We start from the raw sequence: 14,001 nt of genomic DNA on the forward strand, positions 1-14,001 counted from the left end.
GAAGGTCAAAAGCCTATGATCTGCTTGTGGGGGAAACTGAATGAAACTGCCTCTGGGGTGTGGGATGCAACTCTTACTAAACTCAAACTTTGCTGAACTTTTCCTTTTGTGTAGCTTTGTATGTTTGTTTAATATCTTCTGCTGTCCTCTGATGTAACTATATTTCTGTTGATGCATGTTGACGCTGGTGTCACAACATTATAATCTCCCCTCAGGCAAAATCGAAATACATTTCATCTTTGCTCATAGTTAATACACCGGAATAGCAGCAAGCGTCAACCTTATAGATGGGAATCATAAAATTCTTTGATTATTTACACTGTTGCCAATGTCACTGATGCTAAGATTATAACTACATAATTATTCAAAGCACATTAACTTACTATAAATGATCACAGTTGCCACCTGGAAACACCTACTTATTGGCATCCATGAAACACATCATAACACGTCATAATATTTTATACGCTGCATTACTCAATGACGTTTCCCCCCGAGGCCAAACCACTAAATCGGAGCAACTGCATAACTTTTACTTTGCAAAGTATCATCGACTGATGAGTGTAACAGCAACAGCGAGCAACTCGGAAATTAAGTAAACTAGTCCCACCACAGAAACATAGAGGGAAGGAGACTCATCCAGACACCATCAGCAAAAACACTGACTATAGCATGATCCATATACACATGCTGTTTGTCGCTGTTCATAACTGTCAGTGATATGCAGTTTCTTTAATGTAAAAATATAGCTGTGCAGTGCATCATGGTTGGTATGCAGGTCTCATTGTGGGTGCAAAGCCTCAGTCAGATGTTCATTGGAGGAATGTCAGTCATTAACCCCTCCACCTTTCACCTACTTCCTGATTCGATTGACCTTTCGCCCCAGCTCATACTCTGCCATCCATACCAAATGCATATCACATATAGACAGAGACAGCCTTGCATCACATTTCACAAATGTAATCTTTTTCTGAAGAGAAAATGTAACTCTCATTTCACAAAACAATAACACCCATGTGATGAGTCTTGTACTACAACCAACAGTGACATGACAGCAATATTTTTCTACCTTTCCAAATAAAAGAAAAAAGTCACATTTCCTACTTATAACAATAATGTTGAGTCTTCCAGTTTAAACACTTTTAACAAAGCACATTTGGAAAAGACATGAGGGCACATTTAGGGAATGAAATGTGAATAACAACAACAAAAAAAATCACTATCAGGAAGGTTATGTTGATTTGTTGCGCAATCAATATATGTCAGTTATTATTTAAGTTTCCGTGCTGACCTTTGTTGATGTCATTTCTGTCCTTGTGGGACATTTACAAATATGAACAGTCCATCTTTGTCCTCGAATGTACTAGAGACAACAAAACAAGCAGGGCAGTGACTCGTATACATACACATATATGATGTGCCTGTTCAATATGTACCTGTTTTTCATAGTTGCCATATTTTCCTCACCCATGCTAAAGACCATGTGCAAAGTGAATGATCATATCATATTTGGCACATTTTGGTCCCATTAGCTCAGGATTTAATACAATAAAGTGAAAATAGAAAAACAAGTTACTCTAACAAACAAACCAAACTACAGTTCATCTTAAAATGACCCTTAATGAAACAAACAACTAAAGCCATCCAGACCTTTCAGGCACTGTTTCACACGCAGTTCATTAAGGACATACTTTGCATTCTCTTCCACTCACTGTGATTTAATGTGAAACGGTTTGTGGAATTTCCCCTTTTCTGCTAAACAAACATTCCGCACACACTAAACTGTCTGACTCACTACTGGTGAAGGAAGTTCAGTTCAATGAATGGCTAACTACTACTACTAAGATTAGGCTTTAACAGTATTGTATAACCAGATTTACCGAGGGCTTGGCTGTAACAGACATTTTGCAGTCATTTATCACTCTATGTCTTCACAGTTTCAGTTTTAGCTGCAGGCTACTGTATTATTATTGTAACTAAACACAGTAAATATCGTAGTTTCCTTTGATTGTTAGAGCTCATCATTGCATGAGCTGCCACTGTGACTGATATGAAAACTTGTCAAACAAGTGAAAACTATTTCTCCCTCCTATTTCAAATTCCCGCCAATGACCAGCACCACTTTTTAACATTAATACTTATAATAATGATATATGCTTCTATGCGTCATTAGATTTCAGATTTTTTCAGATAGATTCCTGACATGCTGTGACACATTGTGTTGGATTACTTAACTAACTGGGTGGGTAGAAAGTGTGTATCAGAGAAATGACTTCCACGTAGGATGTATGATACACAGCTGACTGGAATGTCTTGATGTTTCTAATATTTTTGAGTGATTTTGCACAACAAGGTATAATAAAAAACAGTAAAAAACAGTAGTACAACAGTAGTTACTAGCTCAACTAAAACAAGTTAGAGTTAGAGTTTTAGTGGAGAATATCTCAATTCCGCTGCAGAGCCTTTTTGACTGTCATTGTGCTCCAATCTTTATAATGTGTGACAATGAAATAGCTACATTTGGGGCCAAATGAGGTCATGAGCCCACTGCTTAAAAACATCGTGAAACACACAACATGTACTGTTGTATGTCTCTCTGTACTAGACATGACCACATGACATGAAAGCATGTGTTTTTAACAAAGTCAGCGACTCGTCTACGGTGGGGAAAAAAAGCTGTTATATAAGCGATACAAAGCCTGGGCTTTAAAACAGTCACAGCAGAGAGATATGCAAGCTATTTTTAAGCTTTCAGTTTTTTATTTTTAAAACACATACTTTGCAGGGTATGAGCAGGTAGATGCATACAAACTTTTTTTTTTTTAAACGTAAATGGCAAAGGCCTGGAAAAGGGCTTCTCTGTGGCAAAAATATGGTCAAATGTTGGTTCCACATTATCAGGAGAGTACATTAGGTATAGAAATTCTATCTACACAGAGATGCACATGGGGTAAAATATCAATACGATAAAATGTGATATTTCATGTAGGGCTGCAACTAATGATAATTTCCATAACCGATCAAACTGCCTGTTGTTTTCTCGATCTATCAAGTAATTGTTTGGTCCGCAATGATTTCAGAAAATGTTGATCAGTGTTTACCAAACATGGAAATGATGATGTTCTCGAAAGTCTTTTGGAATGGACTGTGTCTCTGTTTTGTGTCCACAAACCAAAATGATTCAGTTTGAATGATTTCTTTGTGATATGTTGCAAAGGAACCAGAAGCTGAAGAATGAGAGAGCTTGTTTAAATTATTGAAAAAACACTGATTCATTGATTATTAAATCAGTTGACGATTAATATCAATGTCACTTGGATATAGTATCACAATATATTGTATCGTCACTCCTGTATCATATCTCCAGATTCTTGCCAATACACACAGAGCCCTAGACACCCACTGTGTAAAAAATCCAAATATATCGTGTGTGGGTGCACAAACATGCACACAGCAGATGCACAGATACAGTGTGAGTGGATGTTCTGAGTTTGTGACGCTCTTTGTGCATTTTAATGAGTAATATCTTGACACCAGATGTTTTGTGGGCGTTTCGTTTCTGTCACAGCTTTTTCCTTCTGTGCTCTTAGCCTTGGTGTACAGGAACAATGTGGTTTGTAAGCGAGTTAAGTGTGACATCTGTATGCGGTTCTTTGCACTAAAACCAGCCAAAAGTGCACAAACAGGGCCTCAAACAGCAGACTGTGGAAAATGTTATGCTTTTAAACCAGTCAGAAGTGCTATAAAAAATACTGCACCTAATTATCAACTAGTTGTTTTGTTTGGTATCTTTTGCCTTTTGACTGCCTTTAAACACAAGAATGGATAATGAGTGAGCATCTGGGGATTTTATAAAATCTGATGCTGCTCATGGATGATGCTGCTTTGTCAATATCAACTAACAATCAACTAAAAGGAACATCCAAAAGACACAAGGGTTTTTGAGTATGAGGAGACTGATGTTGGCACTGCCAAAAACCATTGTTGGTTCATTTTGTTAGGTTTAAGGTACTTTTAAGACAGAACAAAACAAAGTGTACATTGTTACGTATTTGGCGTTTGTTTTTTCTTAATGGGGTCATGACCCAACATAAGCCACTTATGCATACAAAGGGATTAACATATTTATAACGTTTTTCACGTTTAGGTCATTGGACAACAACGAAGATGATGATAAATAAAAAAAAGGCAAACTCGTAAAAAGGCAGTGCACAAATATCACAACTAGACTTTTACAGGCTGGAACTCCACACTCCCCTACCACTGGTCACCTGATGAACAGTCCATAATCCAGCAGATGAGCTGATCTAAATGTGTTTTAATTGTTTCTGTTTATATGATTAAACAATGGCACAATAATAACATCCCAAAACAAATCAACAAAAGTTGCACACTGCAGCTTTAACCTATAGTCCTAAAAAAAAGTAGGTTTACTATAAAGGTCCTAAAGGGGAACAAAAACGAGTACACACGCACACACGGGCGCGCGCGCACACACATACACACACAGCTGATATTTCCGCTCTGTTCTCCGCTCACCTTGGCGGACTGGCGGGCTCCCAGTAGCGGCAGAACAGGTGCAGTCCGTCAGCGTTGACGAAGTGCGGTAGTTCGGTGTATGGAACTCCCTGCGGGCTCCGCCGCACTCCCGGCTCCGGCATGGATGACGGGTCTGAAACAGAGAAACGAAACAGCGATAAAAACACGTTGCTGCCGCCGAGGTAACAGCTGAGCCCGGCGACGAGCAGGCAGGCGGTGACTGTTACTCTGTCCATTCTCTGTTGTTGTCGTTTATTTAGTCTGCATTGGTTTGAGATGCAAATGTGTGAATCTTAGATGTGTCGAACATAATCCTCGGCTACACACATGCTCGCTCGCGCGCGCGCACACATAAACACGCGCACAAGCGGTTGCCAGAGCGTTACGTCACGAGACCATATGGCCAGTTATCCACAAGGTCTCTCTCTCTCTTTCGCTCTCTCTCTCTCTCTTTCTCTCTCTCTCACACACACACAAGCTCACTGAGTTTATGGACAGCTGAACCAAACCATTTTCACCAACCTTAACCATTACTGGTAAATACCCAAGCCTAGCGTTAACCTAACCACAGTTCACCTCTTAACGCTAAACTTACCCAGTTTAAGCCTAACTATAACTTAACAGTGAATGAGGTGGAAAGAACAGAGAAGTAATGTATGACTGAAGTGAGAAAAGAGCAGTAATGCATTATTATGGATGCCAACTGCCATAAAACATCATCACAACCAACCTTGGCACCTGTAATGTTGCATTACTGTCTTTTTAGGAATTTAAGTATCCATTACTTCTTCATTCTTCTTCCTCTTTGTCTTGATTCTATGGTCTCTTCTCCTACATCTCCCTTTACCTTCTTTCCTTTTGACGTCCCTCAGCTTGTGCCTTAATCCTCTCCAGCACTCTGTGGCTGACAGCATCTGCATAATAGTGCTCATCTCCGTCTTTCTTGTCTTCATTCTCTTCCTTTTGCAGCAACACGCTGTTTACACTCCTTTCTGATGTCTGACAGGTATAAGATCATATCAAAGGACTGTAATGTACTCAAGATCAAAGCGTGTTCCACTGTGTCACCGAATGAAAAGAAAACACAAACAAACACGAAACTCAAATCACCAGAACTCCAACAGATCTCTTGCATTGGTATAATTTCATTTACAGATCTATCTTAGGCCTGTTGCCCACATATTTATCCTCCTACTGTACATGTTACATACTCAGGTCAGTCACAGCTTACGTTCCCAGGACTTCATCACTTTTACTGTCCCCTCCGTCCACACAGAGCTTGGCAAAAAGGCATTTTTCAATTACTCTGCCCCCTCAACCTGGAACACGCTTCAGCAGAGTCTCAAGCTGTCAAGCTTGATTCCCTTAGTGGATTTTAAAATTCTTTCAGAGTCACTGGAGAGGGCATTGTTGGGAACTTGCTCCTAGTATTTGAATCTGTTTATTCACTTGACATTTTGCACATTTCTGTGTTGTACTGTTGTGATTGTCCTTGACAGGTCTCCGTCTCCATGGGATAACCTGTATAAAAAAAGGTTAAATAAACAAAAATATTTTAGATTCTATTCATTTCACAAAAAAAGTTTGTAAACTGACACTTTCCACACTGAAGACTGAAGGGAAAATCAGTGATTTTACATCAAGGGGCACATACAATATTTAGTTTTTTGTTTGTTTTTTTCATACATGGCTGATTCCCACAACAACAGATGAAGTTGGATTGAAAGAAAGTGATAAAACTGACAAAAGGTTGACATGAAAGTCAACACTGAGTAAACACTGAGTAAATAATATAAAAAAAAACCTATTCAAATTGGATCCAACTCTGTAATAGAATGTGAATTAAACAAACACAGCAGCTGTTAATTCTTCACTTGACCAAGTGGGAAAGAAATGGGTGAAACAGCCCTTTCATCCACTGCTGCATCCATCAGTATCAGTATATAGATTTGCCATTCAGCAGCTCCTGTGTCTCTATGAGGTAAAAATGCTGATTTTCTCTATTGACCGTTTATAAAAGTCAGGTTTCCAGGCGGTAAATGCTGTCTAATGACGAGTCAAAGTGGCAAACATATTCCTAAACTGTAGATTTTATGAGCTGAGTCTGGCTTTGAGGTCTGGTCCACTGAAGCAGCAGGATGCTCAGGGAGGTCGGGGTGATCATTTGTCAATACCTCATACAAGCAAACAGCCAAAATATCCCTTTAACCCCAAGTCTCAGAAATGAGGTTATGCCTCATTAGGAATATGCTTATGTCCTATTAAGGACTACTAGTCCTAAATATAACTCAGTGGTCAAGCCAGACAATGTCCTGAAGAGGGAAACAAAAATACACACATGCACAACTAATAAAAATTAAATGTATAATGCATTTATGAATCCTGTAGTGTCAGAGCTTTATAGTCTCTGGGGTTTAATCCATCGTGTGAGAAAATAGCAAATGGTTTGCACATTACATTACAGCAGGATGCGCACTGTGCTACATCTACAGTACTATGTAGGGCTACTGCATGGCCTCCAGTGTTAACAGACAAACAAATCACTACAAGTAAAAAAAAAATACAAATAAAGCTATACCCTAACCCCATTTCAGAGGTCAGAAGAGAGCGACAGTAACCAAGACTCTTCACCTCAGGTGACCCCTCCTCACTCACAATCCCAAAATCCCAAACCATCTCTTAAAATCATTCTAACTGCATGAATTAACTGGCAAAACAAAACACAAGAAATGCACTCGTGAATCCCTTCAGTGACCACTCTAGAGGGTAATGACATAGAGGTGGTTAACATGTATAATACATATCTGGGTATCTTAATCGATGACAACCTCACTTTTAAACCACATGTTGAAACTGAAATTTTTCAGTTTCATTTTTTATTATTGAAAAAAAAAAATAAAAATATATATATATATATATATGTTTTTCTTTTAACGTAAAAAAGTGACTTTTTTTGTATCTGTGCTGGACTATGGTGATCTTTTGTAGAAGAATGTCCCTGCTGGACTCTGCTAACCATGATTCAATGAGGTTCATTACAAACTGTCACTGTGACACTGAGTGATGACCTTGAAGGCTCAGCCACTGGTACACCTTTATCCATAAGGTGACTCTCGGCTACTGCCTAACTGTATTAGTGATCTGATTGCACTGCAAAGTACTGTCCTTTACTGTTTTTTTTGTTCCCAGGATTATCTGTTGCTTTCTGTTCCCTATGCCCGTGCTGAAATAGGTAAAAGGGCTTTTGTCCATTCTGCACCATTGACATGGAACATGATTGGAAAATGACAGAACTCATTTCATTGAGTGCTTTTAAATCCAATAGTATTTCAGGCTGCTTCCATCACATGTGCTTATACCTTGTTTATTTATTTGTCTTTTTTTATTCTGTGTTTTAATTGTGTAACTTGATTTGTGTCTTTATGTGGTGCTGCCTATCTTGGCCAGGTCTCCCATGGAAAACGTGTTTTTAATCAGTGGGATTTACCTTGGTTAAATAAAGGTTAAGTATCCCCCAGTCCTAAAGAAAGATTGCTTTCTCTCTCTGAGGACAGTTTGTGAGTCTGCAGTAGTAGTAGTGGTGTGTGTGTGTGTGTGTGTTTTACCCATGGAAGTGAGGACATTTTAGGAAAGTGAGGACATTTTGGCTGGTCCTCACATTCTGACCCCTAAAATGGCCTTTTCAAGGTTAAGACACGTTTATTTTAGGGTTAGGATTAGAATTAGAGTCCCCATATAGAGACCAAAACCTGGTCTTAATGAGGCCTAATGAGAACCTGACTTCTGAAGAACTACTAAGGTTCTGGGCTAAGATTGGAATTGGCATTATAGGCTAAAGTTCAGTATTAACTGGGTATTTTGTTATTGCAGTGTGGTGAAGTGGAAAGAATAGCTGTGCAGACCTGTGTGTGTGTGTGTGTGTAGCTGGGTCCTCGGCTGTCAGTGTCACCTTTCAGGTTGAGTGACCTGACCGCCTGCAAAGCTCGCACTTCTATATTTATAGTCATTGATAATCAGTCGATTAAATGAATGAATCAATCAACTAAATGGCAGCCAAGGAAAACCAGTAGGTGATGAATGCTTCTTGAATATCTGTTATTACTGCTGTAGATGTTCATTATTTACACAGCGGTGCTTTGGAGACGCGGTCGTTCCTCTCTCTCTCTCTGTCTCTCTCTCATTCATGTCAGCTGCTCACAGAATAACTCTGTGCACATCCGTGAATCATGAAGCACCATCACACACATGTGTCATATCCGAGCATAAACAACCGCTATCACGCGCAGGAATCATTGTAGCGCACTGCTGCCGCATGTGCCGCATGTGCGGGAGCCATGGCTTTTGTTTGTTTTGTTTACATCTGTGCTGCGATCCACAAACAGTAACACCCGCAGAGAAGCCCGCGGACAGCTGGAGACAAGGATGCCGCTGGTTCACTGACATGTTTCCAGAAGAAAGGAAACGCATGTGGGAACCAAGCCTGTGTCTCCAGTCGTTCACGCGCTGGAATAACATGCGCGAAGATCATGGTTAAATTAAAGAAAAGTTATTCTGGATGAAACCAAATGCAGGAAGAATATTATGGCAATGGTGCAAACTAAATGACCAACGCTGTTCATATTCAGATTAAAACGCTCTTTCACTCATATGCACAAGTATTTGAAGAATAAGATTATCTGTCCAACCTGAGCAGGAGCTTCCACAGTCAAGTTCCAGCTTCTTCTCGGACTCCGCAATCTCTCTCTCTCTCTCTCTCTCTCTGTCTGTCTGTCTCTCGCTCTCTATGTAGGTCTCTCTTAATGAGAGCCGAGGTTTTGCTCTCACCACCGCCAAGAGAAGAATGCAGCCAGAGACGTTTGAGCAGTCACTAAATGAGTGAATACCCCCCCCCCCCCCACACACACACACACACACGGACAACACACACATGGCGCAGCTATTCTTCTTAGGACACTGCATTGACTTCCATTCATTTGTACAGCAAACAAACAAACAAACAAACAAAGCACTATCCCATAATCAGCTCATGTCTAACCTTAACCTGAAACTGAACCAGTTCCTCAGAAATGAGGATTTTGCCAACATGAGTCAGTGTTGATGCTACAAAAGATCCTAAATGGACACAAACACACACGCTGGAGCCCTCTGTGAAGCCCTGACATACAGACACACTACAGTAATTGACTTGTAATTGAATATAATTGAATAATGATTTACACCAGGGGTGCCAAACATACAGCCCGCAGGCCAGAAGCGGCCCACCAGAGGGTCCAATCCGGCCCGTGAGATGAATTTGTGAAAAACAAATACTATATTTTTCAGTTCCAGATACCTGCAACTAAATGGGACTAAATGTTTTGTTCCTTTTTAGATCATCTGTGATCTGTAAGTTGTTATGCACACGTGTGCCTGGCAAACTTAAAGCATGGATATTGTAGAAATTGCTGTTATTTTAAAGATACTTCATTAAAAGATTAAAACAAAGGGACAAAGCTCTCATTTGTAGGTTATTATGCGGTTATGTTACTGGTCCGGCCCACATGAGATCCAATTGCACTGTAAGTGGCCCCTGAACTAAAATGACCTTGACACCCCTGATTTACACAGTAGTGATAACAACTGGCTATAGAACATTAATAAAAACAATGATTAAACAACTGTTGGTGTATTATTATTATTATTATTATTATTATTATTATTATTATTATTATTACTACTATTTATCTTCTGTACTGTCATTCAACTTGCTGTGTGCTGGATGTAGTTCCTTGCAGGAAACTTGTCCTTTTTAAAAAAAAACAAGAAATGGTGTGCACACACGTAGAAACCAGCCTTATCAGCTTATTAGGTTTGCAATGATGATTCTTCCATGTTTTACTTCACTGTAAACAACTTGTTTTGTCTCTTGCTGTCAGTGCCATTTTCACTTCCTTAGATATTTTCTTAATTACTCATTAATGCATCCCACACAATATGATTACAATAAGAGACACACTCAGTCATTTGCTTTCTCCTTTTAGGCTTTGTTTGCATTGCAAAAGGTCATCACGCTGGATTTTAAATAGACAAAATCAGTGATCATTTTGTGACTGTCACAACACTTGTGGGACAAAGGTCCCCAATAACATTTCCCTAAGGGCCAAATTACGTCAAGCAGGCCAAGCCAACGGCTATGCTGCAGCTATTATATCAAAATGTAAATTCAGATGTTGCAGTGGAGTTTTTAATAGTCCAAAAACACTATATCAATGGAAAAAGTGCTTTTACAAGTCAGAATGATGTTTTAGATCACGTTAATAAAAAATGTCTCCAGTCATGAGGGAGTTAAAGAAGTTAAAATGATGGTGATATTTTTAAGTTAATAGTGGAGAGTCAGACTTACCGTTGACCTGTTGCCCCTTAATGCAGATAGCTGAAGGCATGGATGCGTCTGTGTGTTTTTGTGACAAGCAAACTAAGCACAGTTTCCTGTATTTACTTTGAAACCTTCCACTAATACTATCTCTCCCTCTCTCGCTCTCTCTCTCGCTCTCTCTCTCTCTCCAAACAGCTACCAGCTAATCACTATTGTCATCACTGTCTAACTCCACCCTTACCATCATTTATTTAGCGGTGCAGTCGTATTATCTGTCATGACCGACTGTCACAAAATTGTTGCAATTGCAGTGGCAAACATCAAATGCACAGTTGTTTGTAGAAAACAGTGTTTTCCATTAAGACAGACCTAGAAGACCAATGGGTTGCCATGGCCACACGTTTGACTCTTGTGGGTCAGATCTGGCCTGCAGGCTGCTATTCAGGAAGCCCTTTGTGGCACGTGTCCACTCAAGAACCTGGAACCTGGAACAACTGGTAAGAAGTTCTATTAGAATCTCCCACCAGGCGGTGCTTCACATGAAAACGTGTGGCATAAAACACCAGGCTTTAATGTTTTTCTAATCATTACAAAACTCGCACGATGTGCGTGATAAAGATGTTGTTCTATACACTACGTGCAACATGTGGCCTTTAAGACAATCGTGTCCAGCCAACAAGACAATTCTGAAATAAGAACCTCTCATTACAGCAATATATAAAAGTATAAAAGATATAACACATGAAGTGGAAACATGTTTTTGCTGACACACATTGTGGACATGTGTCATTTCTTTCAAGAATAATGGATGGGGAATGTAGTACTTTCTGTGAGAAATAGACAAACAGAGCTGAAAAACACACTGATGGCCACCACAAGAGTTTAGTCTGATCCTCCCTCAATAAAATACAGACATAACAAATACTGTCCAACTGGCCTTTTCTCTCTTTCTTCTACTCTTTCATTTCTGTTTGATGGGAGGGAGGAATTTGTGTCTTGCCATGCATATTCAGAATCAGAATCCATTTTTCTGCCACTTGAAGTTAAAAAACTTTTTTTTCTTATGTGGTAAATAAAAATAAAAAAAGAACAGCAACAGTTGTTGATTGTACTGACTGACCTGTGGCTTTCCATGTTTTTCCTTAAAGAGGACATAGCCTGGAAGGGATTACGGCATTACTCAATGTTTTGATAATTGCTAGCGGTGCATCCGCCTTTCCAGAGGTGGAGCTGCGGGTCTGAGAGCTGACGTGCCAATTATGTCACGTCCAGGTAGCTGGCCAATCACAAGACAGTGGGAAAGCTCTCGTTGGCTGACCAATCACAAGACAGTCCGTGTTCTGTGGGTGTGGTTTTGGTCTGAAACAGCACGGCTGACGAGACCATGTTATGGCCTCTTTAAAATCTATTTCCGTGTGCAATATCTCTGGCTTCAACCGACTTAACATCAGGCACATTGCCTTGTGTATCCATCAAACGACCCACTGAACGCTCCACGATTAACAGATGGACAGACAAACGCCCCCTGAATCAAAGTCATTCAAAAACACCTTCATAACTTTTGCAGCTGAGAACCAATGAGCCATCAAACTAGATTGCTGCAGAAAAGCGGTGAAATCAAGGAACTCAGGAACTCGGCATCATGTGCATGGCCATGACACCAAAATGACCCAGACTCCGGCTGACAGACACACAGGCAGATGATCCTTGAATTGTATAAAGAGAGATTAAGAAGAAGAGGCAGTTTTTAGCAGAAACGTAATTTTCCTGTTAAAGGAAGCGTTACACCTCTCAGTGTACAGCCTGCCAAAAAAAATGACAAGACATATCCTTACTCTGCAGGTACAAGAGCAAATACTGCATATGTTGGTGGGTCAACAAATGCCTTTTGGATATTTGACCAAAGGTTTCATAGTGTGAGAACTAAAGGAAGTAAAATTGCGAATGTGAAAAGAAGCTGATTGGCCTGACGGCCAGAAGGCTGGAAGCTCACAACAGTTTCCCTTATGAACGTGCACTGATGTTTGTATTAAGGCAACTTACAATTACTTTTATTATTGATGCCACGTAATGGAAGGTGGCGAGCACTTAACAAGAAGATTGCTGGTCGCCTTTCTGTGTGGAGTTTGCATTATCTCCCTGTGTGTGCGTGGGTTTTCTCCAGGATTTCCGGTTTCCTCCCAAGGTTAAGTAGACATTGACCATAGCTGTGAGTGTGAGAGTGCATAGTAATGTTCATAGTAATAATATAAATTATTATAATAAAATATCACATCTCTATAGTGGTTTTCAGGTCACTCAAAGACGATTAACAGAACATTAGATAATGACTCTTTAAGCTATGGAATGCGAGTTGGAACAGGTGGGTCTGGATCAGTGATTTGAGTCCTGATCCGTATTGGAAGGTAATTGCAGAGGGTATAGGGCAGCGGTGGCAAAGGCTCGGTTCGGTGTTCGATTCTGGGGATGGGGGTCAGGAAGTTGGAGTTGGCAGATCAGAGATGGCGGGTGGGGGAATGGCGGTGGAGATGGTCAGTGAGATAAGAGGGGCCAAGGTTATTGAGGGCTTTGTAGGTGATGGGGAGGAGTTTGTACTGGATACGGTATTGGACGGGGAGCCAGTGGAGCTGTTTGAGGACGGGGTAATGTGGTCTCTGATGCTGACTGAATGTTGTAAGTGTTGCAGTTTTGGGAAAGCCATAGAGAATGCTATGTTGGTCCTGTCTCGGGTGTACCGCGCCATTCGCCCCATGTCAGCTGGGATTGGCTCCAGAGCAACCCTCATGTGGAGGACAAAGTGACAGCCTCAAAATGTTTTGTTTTGACCGCAAACCAAATAGACACACACTGACCACAAGGATCTGTTATATAAAGCCAATCAGCAACTACTCTACAGAAACCAGTCTTTATATCATTAAAGATGTGTGTGACTCAAACCTGGAAAAATAAGTCATCCAATTTACGTGGTTATTGGGGCTGGAACAGAGGGTCCTGACAAATGCACTGATAGTGACAGTTATATTGAGTTGTATTAAATTACTGTGAAGGCTTGGATTATGTAATACACTATAATGTATTCTCAAGCATCCACAAAAGGATGCACGTTG

The 14,001-nt window shown here is 40.2% G+C and overlaps 1 protein-coding gene across 3 annotated transcripts in view; it reads right to left on the reverse strand.

The window, feature by feature from the left end:
• mgll (monoglyceride lipase) overlaps positions 1 to 10,994 on the reverse strand; it is a 33,853-nt gene extending 22,859 nt beyond the window's left edge. Inside the window, exons 1-2 of one of the 3 annotated variants that reach the window (XM_058644096.1) lie at positions 10,922 to 10,994; positions 4,540 to 4,672 (exon numbers count right to left, since the gene is read on the reverse strand). In XM_058644096.1, coding sequence (XP_058500079.1) covers positions 4,540 to 4,672; positions 10,922 to 10,961 — 173 coding nt within the window. In that variant the 5' untranslated portion in view covers positions 10,962 to 10,994. Of the gene's footprint in view, positions 1 to 4,539; positions 4,673 to 5,386; positions 5,543 to 9,224; positions 9,382 to 10,921 lie in introns of those variants that run through there. The other 2 variants (XM_058644097.1, XM_058644095.1) reach the window with 2 other exon arrangements.
• Between the last annotated feature and the right edge of the window lie 3,007 nt (positions 10,995 to 14,001).

Source organism: Solea solea, chromosome 11, assembly GCF_958295425.1.
Source record: "Solea solea chromosome 11, fSolSol10.1, whole genome shotgun sequence".
In the NCBI taxonomy this organism is placed as follows: domain Eukaryota; kingdom Metazoa; phylum Chordata; class Actinopteri; order Pleuronectiformes; family Soleidae; genus Solea; species Solea solea.